The sequence below is a fragment of the Arvicola amphibius genome, chromosome 3 (genome assembly GCF_903992535.2).
Source record: "Arvicola amphibius chromosome 3, mArvAmp1.2, whole genome shotgun sequence".
NCBI lineage: Eukaryota > Metazoa > Chordata > Mammalia > Rodentia > Cricetidae > Arvicola > Arvicola amphibius.
In genome coordinates, this window is record NC_052049.1 from 69,664,887 (window position 1) to 69,683,474 (window position 18,588).

The 18,588-nt window shown below is 39.7% G+C and overlaps 1 protein-coding gene across 6 annotated transcripts in view; it reads right to left on the reverse strand.

Annotated features, from left to right (window-relative positions):
* Window positions 1–18,588, reverse strand: part of Mctp1 (multiple C2 and transmembrane domain containing 1) — a 592,391-nt gene that overhangs the window by 190,044 nt on the left and 383,759 nt on the right. For 4 of the 6 annotated variants that reach the window (XM_042054767.1, XM_042054765.1, XM_038323195.1 and 1 more), the window contains 2 exons: window positions 10,099–10,269; window positions 6,768–6,898 (listed from right to left, as the gene is read on the reverse strand). In XM_042054767.1, coding sequence (XP_041910701.1) covers window positions 6,768–6,898; window positions 10,099–10,269 — 302 coding nt within the window. Of the gene's footprint in view, window positions 1–6,767; window positions 6,899–10,098; window positions 10,272–12,192; window positions 12,207–13,610; window positions 13,678–18,588 lie in introns of all 6 variants that reach the window. The other 2 variants (XM_042054766.1, XM_038323193.1) reach the window with 2 other exon arrangements.

Here is an 18,588-nt window from a genome sequence, read left to right on the forward strand (position 1 = left end):
AAACTATAAGAACAAGAAACCAAATTTTCAATAGCTATAAAAGTAAAATATTAATTTGAACACATTGAGCTTGATAGAGGAGAAAGTGGGAAGTACTCTACAACAAATGGGCACAGGGAACCGTTTCCTACGCATAACCCCAGCTGCACAGACTTTAAGGGCAACATTGAATAAATGGGACCTCCTGAAGCTGAGCAGCTTCTGTAAAGCAAAGGACACTGTCACTAAGACAAAAAGGCAGCCTACTGACTGGGAAAAGATCTTCACCAACCCCGCAACTGACAAAGGTCTGATCTCTAAAATATATAAGGAACTCAAGAGACTAGACGGTAAAATGCCAATTAACCCAATTAAAAAATGGGGCGCTGAACTGAACAGAGAATTCTCAACAGAAGAAGTTCGAATGGCCAAAAGACACTTAAGGTCATGCTCAACCTCCCTAGCTATCAGGGAAATGCAAATCAAAACAACTTTGAGATATCATCTTACACCTGTCAGACTGGCTAAAATCCAAAACACCAATAATAACCTTTGCTGGAGAGGTTGTGGGGTAAGGGGTACACTCATCCATTGCTGGTGGGAATGCAAACTTGTGCAACCACTTTGGAAAGCAGTGTGGCGGTTTCTCAGGAAATTCGGGATCAACCTACCCCAGGACCCAGCAATTCCACTATTGGGAATCTACCCAAGAGATGCCCAATCATACAACAAAAGCATATGCTCATCTATGTTCATAGCAGCATTATTTGTAATAGCCAGATCCTGGAAACAACCTAGATGCCCTTCAGTGGAAGAATGGATGAAGAAACTGTGGAATATATACATGCTAGAATACTACTCAGCGGTAAAAAACAATGACATCTTGAATTTTGCAGGCAAATGGATGGAAATAGAAAACACTATTCTGAGTGAGGTAACCCAGACCCAAAAAGATGAACATGGGATGTACTCACTCATATTCGGTTTCTAGCCATAATTAAAGGGCATCGAGCCTATAAATTTGGGATCCTTGAGAAGATAATAAGAAGGTGAACTCCCAAAAAAAGATATAGTAATCCTCCTGGATATTGGAAGTAGACACGATCGCCAGGCAAAATTGGGAACTTGAGGGTTGGGCAAGACTGGGCCAAGGGAAGAGGGGGAGAGAAAATTGTGAAGGGGAGAACGGGGGGAGCTCGGAGGAATGGGGTGCTTGGGATATAGGAAGGGTGGATATGGGAGCAGGGAAGCATATATCTTAATTTAAGGAGCTACCTGAGGGTTGTCAAGAGACTTGACCCTAGAGGGGTTCCTAGGTTTCCAGGGAGATGCCCCCAGTTAGTTCCTTGGGCAGCTGGGGAGAGGGAGCCTGAAAAGACCAGTTCCTATAGCCATACTGATGAATTTCTTGCATATCACCATAGAACCTCCACCTGACGATAGATGAAGAAAATGACAGAGCCCCACATTGGAGCACCGGACTGAGCTCCCAAGGTCCTGATGAGGAGCAGAAGGAGAGAGAGCATGAGAAAGAAAGTCAGGACCGTGAGGGAACCTCCAGCTGGCAACAGATGGGGAAGGTGACTGAGCCCCACATTGGAGCACTGGACTGAGCTCCCAAGGTCCTGATGAGGAGCAGTAGGAGCGAGAACTTGAGGGAGAAAGTCAGGAACGAGAGGGGTGCGTTCACTCATGGAGACGGTGGGACAGAACTAATGGGAGATCACCAACTCCAGTTGGAATGGGACTGATGGATCATGCGACCAAACCCGTCTCTCTGAATGTGGCCAACAGTGGGGGCTGACTGAGAAGCAAAGGACAATGGCTCTGGGCTCTGATTCTTCTGCATGGACGGGCTCTGTGGGAGCCTTCTCAGCTTGGTCGATCACCTTCCTGGACCTGGGGGGAGTTGGGAAGACATTGGTCTTAGCATAGAGTGGGGAACCCTGATGGCTCCTTGGCCTTGAGAAGGAGGGAGGGGAGGTATGGGTGGAGGGGAGGGGAGGGGAGGGAAGGGAGAGGAGGAGGGGAGGGAAGGGGGAGGAGGAGGGAAGGAGATGGAAATTTTTAAATATAAAAAAAAATAAACCATGAAAAAAAACAAAAAAAAACAAAAAAAAGTAAAATATTTGAGGATAAAATTATTTAGAATAAAAGCCTGGGAATGTAGGTTCATAGATTGGAATAATCTGTATTGTTAAAATGTCCATGCTCCTCAAAATGACCTCCAGATGCAATGTAGTTTCTATCAGGGTATGAATAATATTCCACAAAAAGATAGCATTCTTAGGCAAACAAACAGCTGAACTCATTATACTACCTGACTTCCAAATGTATCCCAGAGCTAATAAGACACTTAGACAAATGGAGTGGAGTTCAGAGCCTAGAGGTAAAGCCAGGCATGCAAACCTAGGATGCTCAGCAAATGTGCCTGACACACAGATGAGAGCACAGGCAGATTCTTCAAGGAATAGTCTTAGAAAAGCTGGATATCCACATGCAGAAACCAGACCATGATCTCTCCCAGGTGTTCAAACCAATTCAAAATACATTAAAAACTTTAATTAAAGACACACAACCATTAATCTATTGGAGAAAAAAATAAACACTTCAGACTCTTTACTGTTATATTTACTACAGTGTTGTTCATGGATTCCATGAAGTGGACACAGCATTAATGTCATCGACTAATGGATAAAGAGATATAATACATATTCATAGTAGAATGTTATTTGTTCATAGAATGACAAATTTTTTAAACTAGAACTTTCCAAAAAGTAACGAAGCTTGGAATCTATCATTTATAATATATGATAAAACAGGAGGCCATTATACCTAGTGAAATAACCCATGCAGAGAAAAGTAATTAGTGCCATGATCTGATACCAAATCTTAAAAGGTCAACTTTAAGAAAGTTGCAAGTAGATGAGTGTGTCAAAAGTCTCGGGAGAGCAGAGGGCTGGAGGGATGGGGGAAATGCTGGCTGATCAGGAGAAGAATTGTGATGTGCTGCACTGCAACAGTGAGGCTTTAGGTACAATACTGTGTCTGCATGTATACCCTACAGGAAAGGGTTGTGGGTGTTTCCACCAGCCATAGTAAGTGCCGGAGGATTTAGCCATACTTACCTTGATTTAAACAATACATGCTATATATGTTGAAGCACCACATGACACCCTAAAATATGTACAATTGTGTATGTCAATTAGAATGTTGTGGTGAGAGAATCTCGATAATGTATAGGCTAGTTTTTCTCCTAAATATATAGTTTAGCATTTGAGTATAAGCACTGTTATATTCTAACTCATTAGTTTTTCTCTTTTGTATAATATCTGTACATTTTCCACAATTATACCTTAAGTTAGTGCTTTCCGCCAAACCACGGTCATATTAACAATATATTAATTCTTCATTTAAAGAATGAATAATCATAATTTCTAGTATTAAATCAAGCTTCAAGTGTTTGCATTCAAATTAAAGATCATTTATTGAGCATATGTGCCACATACTTTCTGAAGATGCTGAGGTAACAGACACTCAAATATCCCTCCTGTCATGGAATTTTCATTGTAGTACAGTGGAGGGGATGTTTAGCAATGATACTCAGTATGCCAAATAGTGGCTATGTCTATAAAATATCGCAGAGAAAGGGAATATTAAGAAAACAGGGTTTTTTTCAGAACTGTGAAAGTACAAAAGATAGACAGGCAAGTGACTTAAAGAAAGGTGCCACAGAAGGGGAATAGCTGGTGTGTTTGGGGAGCAGCAGTGTGTCCACAATGGCCGGAGGGCAGAGGAGGAAGAATGACAGCATTTCAGACCGAGGTTTGGACTACATCACGCAGAAGCTGTTGGCCATAGTAAGGACTTTGCTTCTACCCAGACCATTAATAGGAAACAAGTGAAGGGTTTTGAGTAGAGAAGTTATTTTATTTGTGTCCTAAATCTTTTTTCCTCGAGACTGGAGAGATGGTTCAATAAATAAAGGTCCTTGCTGTGCACATGGGGACTTAGTTCAATCCCTGGAATGCATGTAAAGATGGAAGGAGAGAACAGATTTCACAATGTTGTCCTTTGACTTTGACATGTGTGCTGTAGCACATTCATAAATAGATACCTATCACATAAGTACTAAATAAAACACTTTAAATGCTCTTTATAACCCACAATTAGTGAAGTTGCTGGAGTCCCCACCACTCTCTGAGCCTTGACAAAAAACTAAAAACAGCAAGAAAAGTCAGGTTTTAAAAAAACGATCCAGAAGTCAAGGAACAAAAAGGAGGGGGGGTCAGGATGAAGGGGCCCAATCAAACAACGATGCCCCGTGACATCAAGCTGGGAAAAGACTGTCAGATGAAGAGACAGGCGGGAGAAGTGACTGCTGCCGTGGTGAAGGTTCCTCTCTCACACAGCTGATCTACTGGTGTGTGTATGTTCTTTAAGAGGACAGTCTCCTGGAAGACCTTCATGTCATCTGGGCTGCAACCTTGATGAAGTGTGGATTGCTGGTGTGTTGGACAAAAGTGAGAAAAAAAGAAGGAATAGAAAGGAGGCTCTGATGGTTTTAGTGTTAGCAAAAGACAAGGGAAAATCCAGTTTTCGGGGATGGGGAGGCTGAAGCTTCACTATGGAGTGTCTGAAGTGAAGAACCATGTTAATTATTCCAGTAGTGAAGTCCTCAGTTGTGTATGAGCTGGGTAGAAAGGGGAGTTATAAAAATGACCAGCACGTTGGCAACTGTCAATCCTGAGTGGTGCAGGAAACACACAAAGGGGTCAACTCACAGAGGGAGCAAGGGCAGGGAAGGAGCCAAGGTTTCAGGTCTGAAGCATTCACTCTGGGACTACTGTGTGAGAGACAGCAGGGAGAAGATGTGCACAGTAGAGCACAGGGCAGGAGGAGATGTGGTACCTTGGGAACCAAGTGGAGGAAGCCATCAGCCAGTTCCTGCTCTGCTGCGAGTGAGGCTAGGTGGCCTGATGGGAGACCTGCAGTGGATATCTGGGGGTAGAATCCTGACTTCCTGAGTCTGAGTGAGAATGGAAGAAGGCAATTTTCCAAAGCTAAAATATTTATGTTTCACCATTCCAGAGGTGAACACATTTCTTTAATTGATGGTCAGCCTTAGTTTTTATAGTGAACAAACTAGCCTTACTATTGAGTTTACATCTGCGAAACATATTTTCAAAATAACATGTTGCTCAACATTGAAAATAAACAGTAAAGAAAGCACAGCATGCCTCAAGCCCAGAAGCACAGTGGGGGTGGGGCAGATGTGCCCTCCTCTGCCCAACACTGAGGGAAAGGAAAGGGGCTGCACAGAATGGGATGTGACATTTTACAGTATCCAAAGTTGGAAATTCTTCCCCCAGGAAGAAATGCTTAAATGATATTTGTCATTATGCAATTAACCAGGAAAGGCAGAAGTAATGTTGACATTCCACACTGAGAGTAGCCGGAGAAGAAGCCAGCAGGATTTAGAGCACAGCGCCTTCATTCAATGGAGACTGAATATAAAGTAAGAACGGAGCAGGTTCCGCTTGGATGGTCTGATTACTCAGACAGGCACTGTTGCTTAAACTATGAAAAGAAGTTAAGTGTCCACATTACAGCTAGGTTCTACCTCCCTGGAGAATCATGGCTTGAGGAAGGAGATGCAGTCAAATGCACAGCCACTGTGGACTGACCCTGATACTGGCAGATGTATGCCCTGTCTTAAGCTACCAAGAAGAACAAAACAACTTCCCAAAACTCTGATAATAGTATTTTTCTGAGGGGCAAAGTGCAACCAAGGCCCATGTTTTCCAAAGGTTTGAGTACAGTGCAATTTGTAGACCACAGTGGTGTTTCCCAACTTTGTTTGCAAACCAGATACTAATAGTTAACTGAAACAGTCTTGTCTCCTGTTTCACACGCACATGCTGAAAGCTACTGCTTAAATAGATGTGTCAGAATCATTAAAAAAAAACAAAAAACAAAACTAAATGCCTAAAATGTTGGTTTAGATTTCTGTTTTTAATTTTAGACTGAAATTTCCTTTATGATGGGAATGAGTTCTCTTCGGATTGTAAATTCCATGACTACATTGAAAGGAATTAAAAAAAAAAAAAAAACCTCTCTATACACCGTGCTTTTTCTATGCTGGCAAGTTTTCACACATTTTGATACAATGGACATATATATCTGCCAAAAATATAAAAATGGGCTTTTTAATCAGATACAGTCCTTGTCATTCAAGTAGTTGATCTAAACCTTAGCTTTGCAGAGAAATGTCATTCAAGCCTTAGAACACAGTTTGCTGCATTAGCAGATTAACACGATCTGCCTCACTCATTTTCTTCCTTTTCTAGAATTCTGGAAGTCCTTTCTGATTTGTTAACTCCTAAGAGGTTATAAGATTCTTGTAGAGAGTTGTGGGAAATAACACATCTGATCACTGTGAGAACAAGCATTATCGCAGACCACTTCCTACCCTCGAGTGCGTTCTTTCTTCTCTGAGTGTCCCATATCAGGTTAAAGTCCTCTTTTTCGACTCCCATAACTTTTAGGCACAATAATTCTGACATCTGGAAAAAAATTTCTGGATACAAATTGGAACAGCCTGTCATCCACTAGGCAAAGCTGCCACCTACTGGTCATTGTTTGAATCTACAGTTGTCAGTGCTGACTGGTACTGTATTGCTGGAAGGTTTCCTTCTTTAAAACTGTTGACAGCCAGTGTTACAGTTTAGATTGTTTCAACAAAAGCTTGCCATCTCTACAGTCAATAAAACACTGATTGGACAAACCTTCCAATGAAATCATCTCTTTTGCCGGCGTCTCTGTCCCAGGCGGTGATGTCAATGATCCCTCCTCTTTCCTCATAGAGATGGAAATCAAACTGTTCCCTCCACTGAGGATTCAAAGTTTTGGGCATAATCTGAAAAGGCAAAAATTATTTTAGTTTCAATATTTAAAAAAGTTTGAGACATTATGCAGAAAATCGTGTGAAGGTCAGTAGTTCCGCCAAATTGTCCGGGGTGTTCATGTGTATTAATTAGTCTCTGTTGAGAGTAGACTCATGGATGTGTTCAGAGAAATGAGAAAATCAGAAGTAAGCCCTTACACTCTCTTATTATCTATCTTAAGTGTATAAAAGACAGCCTGTCAGTGAGATAACACATTCAAATACTAACATTTATTCTATCACAGTTACTGATTGAAGAAAGAACACATAGTCAGTTATCTTGTAATAAGAGATGAGAATTCCCAGAGTTCCCGTTTTCCCTCTCTGTGCACACAAATGTCTAAGATACATGAAAACAGACAATGAGCTATGTGAAAGCGGAAGGAATAAGCAAGTAGATTTGGGGCATCCTAGTTGACTTTGCCTTCAGTATTTAGCATTTAGTGCCATTCCTCTTCCCATACATGGAAACTGCATATGTGTGTGTTATTCGTGTTGCATAAGCAATAAGGAGGTCTAGGCTGCAATATCATAATTTTAAATATGCAGAGAATAAACCCAATAAATCAATAAACAAGTTGCCAATATTAATGTGCTGTAAAATTCCACTTAGCATTTGCCTGGACTACACCCAGATTTGTCTCTCTTGCAATCCATTTTAAAGCAGGTAGGTATGCAGTGGCCTTTTCTCTTCTTCATGTATGACAGACGAGTCCTCAGATGCAAAGAGTTTGAAAGCAATGATGTATGTAATGTGTAAAGGTAATGCAAATGAATCACAACTTTAAAGTTCATAATATGAAATTAATCTGTAATAGATCATGAACAGAAAGATCAAAAGAGACACCTGTCCATAGTGGGGTTCATATTTTATGTCTAAAGAGCAGAACTATAAAACTAAGCCAAATAGAACATGCAAATCAAGTTAAATGAGAGAATACAGAAGTGGTCATAGATACCTATTTTTTTTAAATAGTAACTGTTTAATATTTGTTCTTAATCTCCTGGTGAAAAATATTAATGTTACTAGATGGATCCTATGATAATTCAAATGTCCTCGTCATGAATGATGAACTTCTATGGCATTTTGGAATATAGTTCTTTTGTTTTGTTTTGTTTCAAGACAGGGTTTCTCTGTAGCTTTGGAGCTTGTCCTGGAACTAGCTCTTGTAGACACCAGGCTTACACCAAACTCAGAGATCCGCCTTCCTCTGCCTTCTGAGTGTTGGGATTAAAGGTGTGCATCACAACTGCCAGGCTATAGTTCATCTTTTTCATCAGGTCATAAACAGACTAACTTTTTAGCCTTTGATATTCAGATTGTCTTTCTCATATAACTTTCTTCCACCTAAAATTTATGTTTAAATCTTCCATATGGGCCTCCATAAGATCACCAAATAGCATGCCAGCAATAAGCACTGCTTGTTAATACATCAGTTTTGTGATATTTTGAAGACCTTAAGTACTAATGAAGACTTTCTGGACTAGAAGAGAACTAGATAAGGTTTTGACCCCAAATCCACAAAAGTGAGTACATTAAAGACAAAGAATTTTTACAAAAATGGCGTGTGATTGTCATGCAATTCAGGATGGATGGGAAGTACCCAAGGTGTCTATGAATGCCAGCTCTTAAAACCTGGAAGCAGTTATAGTTGGATATAACAAGATGTAGCTACAATCTGTAGGTGCTTGCCGTTACTCTTAGTTTCATAAATGGCATGCTATTGACATTACTTAATATATTACCACTAAAAATTGTTGCTCTACAACTATTACTTATGACACTAACCTTCTTCCTTCTGCTTTTAGCATTTACTGGGAACTTATGATCACAGCAGTATTTTAAGCCTTTTGTATGTCTACATTCATTTAATCTCTTTAATAACTTGCTTAGGTAGACATCATTGCAGTTCTATTTCTGCAGAAGGGGAAATTGACACACAACATGATTAAGTAACTTGTGCCATTGCATATGACTCATAGCAACAACAGGGGTTTGACTCTTTGTTTCTTAAATATATCTTAAAATTTCTGCATATGACATGGCCATTGCAGTCCTGAATGCTAACAGTTGTTGCTGCCTGGATGGGGCCTGATGAAAGAAAAGAAAGGAGAAAAAGCAAGTGAGGCAGGGAGGAAAGAAGGAAGGGAGGGAGAGAGAAAAGAAGGAAGGGAGGGAAGGAGGGAGGGAGGGAAGGAGAAAGGGAGGGAAAGAGAGAGAAAGGAAAAGAGAAAGGAAGGAAGGAAGGAAGGAAGGAAGGAAGGGAGGGAGAGAGAGAAAGGAAGGAAGGGAGGGGAAAGGAGAAAGAAAGGAAAGGAGAAAGGAAGGAAGGGAGGGAGGGAGAGAGAGATAAAGGAAGGGAGAAAGGAATGAAGGAAGGGAGGGAGAGAGGGAAAGAGAGAAAGGAAGGAAGGAAGGGAGGGAGGGAGGAAGGGAGGGAGAGAGAGAGAAAGGAAGGAAAGATGGAAGGAAGGGAGGGAGAGAAAGGAAGGGAGGGAGGGAGAGAGAGAGATAAAGGAAGGGAGAAAGGAAGGAAGGAAGGAAGGAGGGGGGAGGGAGGCAGAGTGAGAGAAAGGAAGGGAGAAAGGAAGGTAGGAAGGAAGGAATGAACGAATGAAAGAAGGAAGAGAGGAATAGGCTGGGGGTCAATTTGAAGAAGAAAATGGTTGGCAGAAGTGAAAGGGGAGGAAGAAGAGACATGAATGTAATTGTAATACATTTTATTGAAGTATGACATAAAACTCAAAAGCTATATGATTAAATAAAATTGCAGAAATAATTTTAAAAATGCCTTTAGTGTTGTATTGGTCAAAATCAGATTGTATAACACGACCCAGAGTAATCTGAAAGAATTTCATTGCCTGCAAAATAATGTCTGTATCACTGGTGCTGGACGTTCTGGTGCTGGACAATGCCCTGAGCATTTCCGGGTGGGGATATGGTTGCTCTTTCCTCTTAAATCTCACAAATGTGCAGCAAGCTAGTTCCTGGGTAACAGATGAAGGCAGTGGGACAGAAGAGCAGAGTGGCTCTCTCAAGGTCACCTAGACCGACATTCTATTCCACAGCCCTCATTTCAAAGGGACCCGATGGTCACAGCTCTTAAAGCCTGGCTGCTATCCAGTCAGCACCTGCCCACCAGTGGCAGGAGCACAGATGGATAGAGACGTACCTTGCTCTTGTACTTCTGATGCCCGAGCCGAAACTTCACATAGGGGTCACTCAACCCATTGGAATCCATTGCTTTGAGGTCTCGGCCCTCGATGAGGGTGATGCTAACAATTCCTCTCCACAGGTGTGACTTCCTGTGCTGGTCTGACAGACGCAAGCTTTGGGTCTGAAACTTTGGCAAAGAAGAAGTCAGTTAGCTTACTGTGTAGTAAGATCCAAGCTCTCAGTTGGCCTTGCTCTTTTTCCTGGATAGTTTCTCAAAGAATAGAGTTAGTCAACTATTGTTTAAAAAAATTATAATTTATGGAGTATTATGTATTAATTATAAAATTATTAATAGATTATGTATTTATCTCATGATGTATTTGTTATGTTCAAGGAATACTCAAGCCCTATAGCTTGTAGGCTCCTAAGATTAAAAGACGGATATGCCTGTTTCAAAAAAATGCCTAAAATAACTATCAGACACCACAACTATACTTCTCTAATTTTTAAGTTTTAGGAGTAGTTTTTCTATATTAAAATATTTTTTCAGATGATTTTAGCAAGTTAGACTTAGAAAATTTTAAATCTGTCTTACTATCTTAGAAGATTAAGTGACTTTCTAGAGAGCTATTTAGGGGGCCAGAGAATACAAAACTAAACAATATGTTCACTGACATCTTGATACTGCCTGAAACGTGTGTCATGAATATTTGTAATTATTTTTAAGTTAAAATGTAATTACATTAGAATGTTTTAGAGTTTTCCCTCATTCTGGTATATGAATAGTCTAATAATATCTAATATGCTCAATTCTAAACCACAATATTCAGTCCAATGAACAAAATCAAAATTGTTTTAAACTAGTAAATACTCAAATACCACATTGTTTTTAGAAACTGAATGACACTTGAACTAGAGAAAGAGCAATAGCAGCAAACACACTCCATTGGGATTCAGTATCTTGATATTCTAGAGAATCCCCGTTTCTCCATCAACCTCATGAACTTGACTGTCCGCTCATCCTCCCATTTTGACCCCCATCGTTTTTCCACATCATAGTAACGCCAAGGCTAACGTACACGTGCTCATCTAAAGTTATGTATTTCAAGGTACTTTTATCAGGAAAACAGAAACTTTGTGCTTCAAAAGACAGTAGTCATAGTGTTGGCAATATTTCCCTGGACATCTTTCTAAACAATGCTATCTGGAGACACTTGGTCAACAGCAGATTTTGGACACTGATGCTGTCTTATTAACATCATCACACACCTCACCTGTGAGCCTCAAGAGCAGCATTCATATGAGTCCTGAAAGACAGGCAAAGTCTTGGAAAGTGTGCGCAAGCCCCACAGAACCCCGCCTACTGCATGAGGATGCTTTGTTTCCATTTGTGCCACACACTGGATTTCTACACTGGATTATTTCTCTTCAGTGCACAAACAATGACTAAGAATTGGCCTCGGTTTGTTTTAGGGTTCACTGCCAGGCCAGTTGGTTACTTTTGGTGGTGCTGGGGATTTAACCTGGGACCACTGAATTACCCTGTCATGAGATTCTGCTTGGTTGCTTGATTGATCAAACAATTGATGGCGAGACTGTCTCTAACAGCAGCACCTCAGGAGGGTTCTATACTTTGGCTACAGAGGCATTGTTCAGAAGAGTGATGTCAAAGGGCGAAAACGAATGTTACACCAGTAAGAAGGCAATTTTGTTATTAAATAACGTGGATTAACAGCTGTCAATTTGTATGGAGCTTCAATTTAAAAGTGTGTGTATGCTGCACACTGTAGCATTTGGCTTCAGCTAAAACTCTATGTAGACAGCAAAGCCTGAGCTCCTGTGTACTGAGGTGTAATTGAGGCACAACGTTGAGCTACTAAATGGGGAAGGTGTGACTAGAGCCCCGAATTTCTGGATTTTAATCTTAGTGTCTTCCCAAAATGAGTGTTAGGTCAGACGCTGTCTTATAGCTTAAAATGGTTTAAAAGAACACAAAATCCAGTTCAGCTCATTGTCGATAAAGAGATTCAGGAAATCAGATCATGTGCTTTATCACATGAGTGCATACATGTTCATGACAGTGTACTGAAGTATGCTTTCTTCTCCATACTCTCCAGAAGCAGGTGAAGTCCCAGTGACAGCCAAGGTGTTACGGGGCACCATCTTGGCACATCACCAACTTACATTGCTGAGAAGATTTCTTGCCCTGAGAGACACCTGTTCTTTTTCTTCCTATTATATCTTCCTTTTTTCACATAAGAACACAACTAAATGAGGAAGAAAAAGCATTTTTTCAACGGAGGATCTACCAAATGCCTTCTTTACAAAGAAATGTTATCTTAGAACTGAGAAGGCTTTGCTAAGCAGTACAGGAATCAGAAGACGAGGATGAACAAACCGAAAAACAGTTAACCCTGTGGGAATCAAGGTGACCTCTGTTTCAGGCTAACAAGAAGACAAAGAGTTCTGAAGAGGGACTGACCAGAGATTTTTAAGGTATTATTTTTTGCCTTGAAAAACTGTTGTTCAAAACATTCATTCATATGCACACTGGCCCTCATTCATGTTCTAACACTTACTATTAATTTATATAATCATAAATATTATTCAGTATTCACTCTGGCATGGATCTTACTTATGCTTTTTAAAGTATTTATTAGTGCTTTTAAATATACTGATCAAGAGAGCATCTTATTCTGAATATTTGTACAATTTAGAGAGACATTGATGCCTATTGAACAATTATAAAAATTTTATTTGTTACTTCCCTTTATTAATATTTTCCACATAGAGTGACTCTAAACCGTACATATTTATTGATGTGCTAATAATCATTAACCAAAACTACTTATTGGGAGAATAACAGGAAGGCGTAATGAATAGATCCATGGTTGCCCGTCACGGGCTCCATCTAGTAGTTGACTATATAAAGCATTACTGTCAGATTAGTACTTGTTAAATCAGAATTATATTTGGCAGAGAAAGAAAAGACAAGGAAAGATTAAGGAGATTATGTAACTCAGCTTGAAAGCCAACAGCCACAAGTGATGAAAGAAATAATCCCTTAGATTTTAAGGAATAAGATCTCAAATTTTAGCAGGAAGATTGTTGAAAATCTTGGGCCTGACCCTAATTCAGTCTTGGGTTTGAAGAACTGAGTCTTTATTACAAGCACTTTGTGTGATTTTCCTACCTATGAGTATTTGAAGACTACTCACATTAGAAACATCCATCCTGTTTTAGAACTAATATAGAGTATCAACATGTCAGCTAACACTGCACATGTCGAGGCCTGAAGCAATTAGTCAATAATATGTAGCTTTAGCAAGATTTTAGGACTAATTACTTGGCATTTTAAAGAGAATGTTAATTTTTATTAAATTTTTGTGAAAAAATCCAGAATATGAAATCTATTCATGTGCCTAAAACATTCAGCTAGGAAGTGGCTTTCAGAACTGCCATCAGCATCAGAATACAGGGTTCATTTAAGACAGGACAAGCCAATGAAATGATTGGTGGGATTCCTTTGTGCGTCTTGGCAATGAGGACTCTGAAGCTCTCTCTGCTGAAGCCCAGGAGGGGAGAGCAGGCTGCACTCATCTGAATGGGATGAATGGTGAGAGGACTAACATTCTTGTTTTGAACAGCATGTAACAATAATTTTTAAAAAGTCACTTTCAGAAATGTCCTCATAGTGCAGTGAAGGTGAGCACCAATGCAATGTATCCAGCTTCTGCTTTGTTTTCAGTAGGGTAACGTTGCCTGTCAAGAATTATAGGGTGATGGACCCTGCTTAATGGTATTAGTGTTTTGTCAATAGAACCATCAGAAAGAATTTTTTTCCCAAAAATCTGATGCCATTATTTTATTTTGGAGATATTTTTTCCCAATGTGAAAACAGAAACAGGCTCAAGAAAAATAAATGTTACATGAACAACAATAATTCATTGTGTTCATTTTCATAGCAGCAGTGAATCTTATAAAAATTTTAAAAATATCTAAATTAACAGAGATCTGTTCCACTTATTTTTGTGCCTTTGCCATCCACAAGAGCAACCAAAAGAAACAAAAATGTTGCAGAAATTACTCCCCTCCTGAGACCACAGGCAAGCAGTGGGAGGCAGGGCAAGAGATGGCTGAACAAGGAACTCTGCAGGGAAATTACCATGGTGGGGCAGTAAGGTTATGTTTAAGATTTAGCAAATTGCCAGGAAGAGTCTCTGAGCGCGGTGTATGAGGAAGAGAGCATTAACCCTAGGTATATCACCCTGAGGGGAAGTGATCGAGATGGTCTGAAACCTGGGTTAGCTCACATCAAAAGACAAGCTTAGCAAACATTACCAGAGCAGTTTTGTTCACGACAGGCATCTTGCCAGGACTGATACTTTAATTTGAAATGCTTATCTGTTATCCACACTCCCTCTTTAAATATGGAATTATGACACAAAGAGATTGAATGTTACAGGATTTCAAATAGTTTCGGCTTTTATATAGATGGAACATACTCTGCTCATAGATTATTGAGAATGGTTAGTTAGAGGCTTAAAGGAAACAAGCCAGCTGGTACTGACACAGTAAAGCAGAGGCACACTGTATATTGTCCTCTAATATGTACCAGTAAAGTACACTCTGCCATAGAGTGCAGACACATCTATACTCTCACTGTAGTTAATAACAGTTACTAGTTACATTCCTTAAAATACCAAACAGTGTCAGGATATACCCCCTCAGTCTATATTCAGATTTTTAAACTAAAAGCAAAACCAGTCTGTGTAGATGTAGCATATGACTGAGGAAACACAATCCAGTCTTCTCTCTGCTATGTGCAAGTGGCCCTTGGGTTTTGTTACCCTGATTGGGTTACCTGTGCAAATCCTAATCCTTCCAAATGAGACCCAGATCCTGCAAGAGTGAAGAGAAAGGCATGGCTTGTGTGCTTCAGTGAGCCATGTACAGAGTCTGTTCTATATTCTCAGCACAGAGGCGAGACATGCTTATCTGCGCAGGCCACAGTCAGGAAAAGATAATGCTAGCCTAAGATGACTGCTTTGTGCTGCAGAAACTAGGCAGGGGAACTCAATCAAGACACGACATGCTCTAGCCTTTCCTTTCCTACAGAGTTTATTCCAGGGATTTGCAGCTGGATGATCGGGTCCAACGATTGCTTGCAGAAAGTGCCTAGTGCATTGTGTGGCCTGGTGTAAAGTATCTTCCTGATAATAGAACAAATCCTTCTCTTGAAGATGATTCACAGCCACTGAGGGCCTCAGAGAAACTCCTGGATTTTATCCTTAATTTTTCTTTCACTGATTCTTGATACAATTTATGCTGCCAGGAAGTTCATTATATTCAAGGTTTTTTAACTATGTGCTCTAACTTTGTAGCCAAATAGATCTCAAACCTTTATTGCTATGTTCAATGTACATTCCAATCAAAAACCATCATATATATTTTAACCATATCCAAATATTAAAACATCTACATGTATTTACTAATGATACAGGAAAGAAAAGTAATAGTCCTTGATTTGACTTACAAGATTTTCCTTTAAAACCTTAAATGGAAATTCATAAATATTCCAAGAGTTGTCTTTTTATATCTAAAATGGAAATGATCTGTGACCTTTTCTGGGGGGAGTATAATATATACTTGAGTTGTTCACGACGTAAGTGCTGGAGCACAGGGTCCCACTCTTGTTTTACACGGTTGATAACGCCTCTTCCCCTTTGTTACAGTCTTTCACACTTCGGCTTGACCTGACCATGAGGCACTCCCTGATGCCACCCTGACTGTTCTGCTTTGTCTACACACTTTTCTTCACCTGTCATAAATCTTTCCTCGATGTTTACGTCTGTCTTGGCATATCCCTGTTCCTTCCATTAAAACATATTTAATCCACTACAGTGCTTTTGTAATATGGTTTCTGCAGTTAATTCTCTTATCAGAATCTTAATGCCTGTTCAGAGAAAATCACTGGGAAGAAATAGAAGCGTGCTAACTGTGTGGAAGAGATGAAGAAGTAGAAGCGTGCTAACCGCATGGAAGAGATGTTCGAAATGATCCTTATTTCGTGGGAAGCTAAACATCTATAATAAACACTGACCTAATTAGCGTAATCTGATTTGAATTCCTATAATGTTTATTGTTTTCAGGAGAGACATGGTAATTGCTATATGCACTGTGTAATGCTCCATCCTGAGATACGTTGTCCTGATGAATTCTAATATTATGCCTTTGGGTAACGAGAATACCTCTGTGTCACTTATGTCTTTTATTTTCATTATTTTGCTTTCAAGAAAAGTAAGCTATAAACAGGACTGACATTCCAGCTGCGCAGACTCTCCCTGGATTTAGATTTGCTCAATGTGACAAACTAGTCAATCTGAGACACACATGCTGACCCTTCTAACAGAAATGATGCTGCTTTCCTCACAAAACACACGAGCACTCATTTTCTCTTTTACTAATCTCATTTAAAAGTTATTTTAAATTATGTGTGTGCATACATGTATACGTGTGTATGTGTGCATGTGTGTATGTGCATTGAAGCATATGAGTACTGTCTCTGTGAAGGAGAGAAGAGTGGTTTAGTCATCTAGATATTTTATTACTGGTGTTTGAGCTATGGAACTTGGGCACTGGGAACTAATCATGGATTCTCTATAAAAAGAAAAGTACATGTTCTTAACTACTGAGCCATCTCCTTAGTTGCTATTTAATTAAATTTTTAAAAATAATTTTTACTTTTTGAGATAATAAAAAGCTAGACTATTTTCCCCTTCCTTTACCGTCCCTCATACCCTCCCATGTTCCTCCATTCTCCCTCAAACGCATGGCCTCTTTTCTTTAATTGTGTGTGTGTGTGTGTGTGTGTGTGTGTGTATGTGTGTGTGTGTTGGAGAGAGAGAGAGATTTCATGCATATATGTGTCTAAGTATTCTTAAATACATAAATATAACCTCAGTCTCTATAATGTTAACTTCTCTGTATGTTTTCAAGGCTTACTATTTTGCATTGGATAATCAGCTGGGGGCTCTTCCCTGGGGAAGACCATTTCTCCAACTCTCAGCACTCCTTAGTTGCCTGCAGTTCTTTGTCTAGGGTTAAAGCCTCATGAGCTCCTCCTGTCAATTTTGGTTGTCTGTTAGTTTCATCCTTGTTCATGTCATGTTCAGGCAGCTATGTTGGTGAGACTACCTGGGGGTGGTTTCCAACATTCCTAGAAGATACTCTCACAGAAAACTTCCCAATCCTCTGGCTCTTACAACCTTTCTGACCCTTCTGCAATGATCCCTGAGTCTTAGGTATCAGAGATGTGTTTGATAGGGGTCATTTTGAACTAGGTTCCACAACTCTATGCTTTGGTTGGTTGTGGTTTTCTTTGATGGTTTACATTTGTTTCAAAGATAAGTTTTTCTGCTAAGGGATTACTATCCTTATGTTGCTAGGCCCTGGAGAAGATGTCCTTTATTAACTTTAATAGTTACCTTACAAATGAATGAGTTTTTTTATACCTTTTTATACTGCACACTCCATATTCAGATTTTATACGAGCTGTTTGGAGTCTTTTTGCATATTTGAACATGTTCATGGAAAACATCTTTTCAAATGTATCTCTAAAATGTTCATGAAAATACTAACACTTCATGGGCAGAGAGATATGGGGTCAGAGTGACTTTTGATGTCATTATGTGAGATATTTCTCAACCTAACTAGGCTTGATTACTGATTATCAGGTTTTGTAAATGGGATATCAAACACTTCTTCAATAAATGAGAGACTGTTTTTGCAGGGCATTTCCTTGGCTGGACACCCAAATGGAAGCCCTGTCACTACTTATTCTTCCAAACATTTATTTCTAAAGAGAAGAATGTTGCTCCTGCTCACATCCTCAGGGCTCTTCAGGGAGATGACATCACTGCTCTGGGCCTTAGTTTCCTCATTGGTGGAATACATGTCCCTTAAGAAGCTTGCCTTTTGTTCAATTAATGTGTCACCACTTAACATTCTATGCCCAGAAGAGATCTTACCATTGTATCTTGGGTGCCAAAAAGCTATAATTTAAACCTACACATTTGTTCTAAAATCAGATACTTCAAGAAATAGAGAAAGGTTATTGAGGAATATTGGGAGAAGGAAGAATGGAATCAAGTGGGAGACTAATTTGGGAACAACAGAGCATAAAGAAGTTGAGGGAGCCCTGTAGAAGGGAACATGGAAAAGGCAGTAATTACAGTACTGGTCCTAGTGAATCTTAACTTCAAATTACTTGTCTGCATGTTTGCAGCACAAAGAACAAACTCAAAGCAGAGTAAGTGTCCCAAATTTTGCTCTCAAAATAAGCAAAAAGTCCTCTTTCATAAGGATTAAAAGAGACTAGTCTCTATATTCATGGACAATACACGAACACATAAGATTTAAAGAGGCTGGCCTTTATATTCATGAACAATGCATGAACACATAAGATTTAAAGAGGCTAGCCTCTATATTCATGGACAATACATGA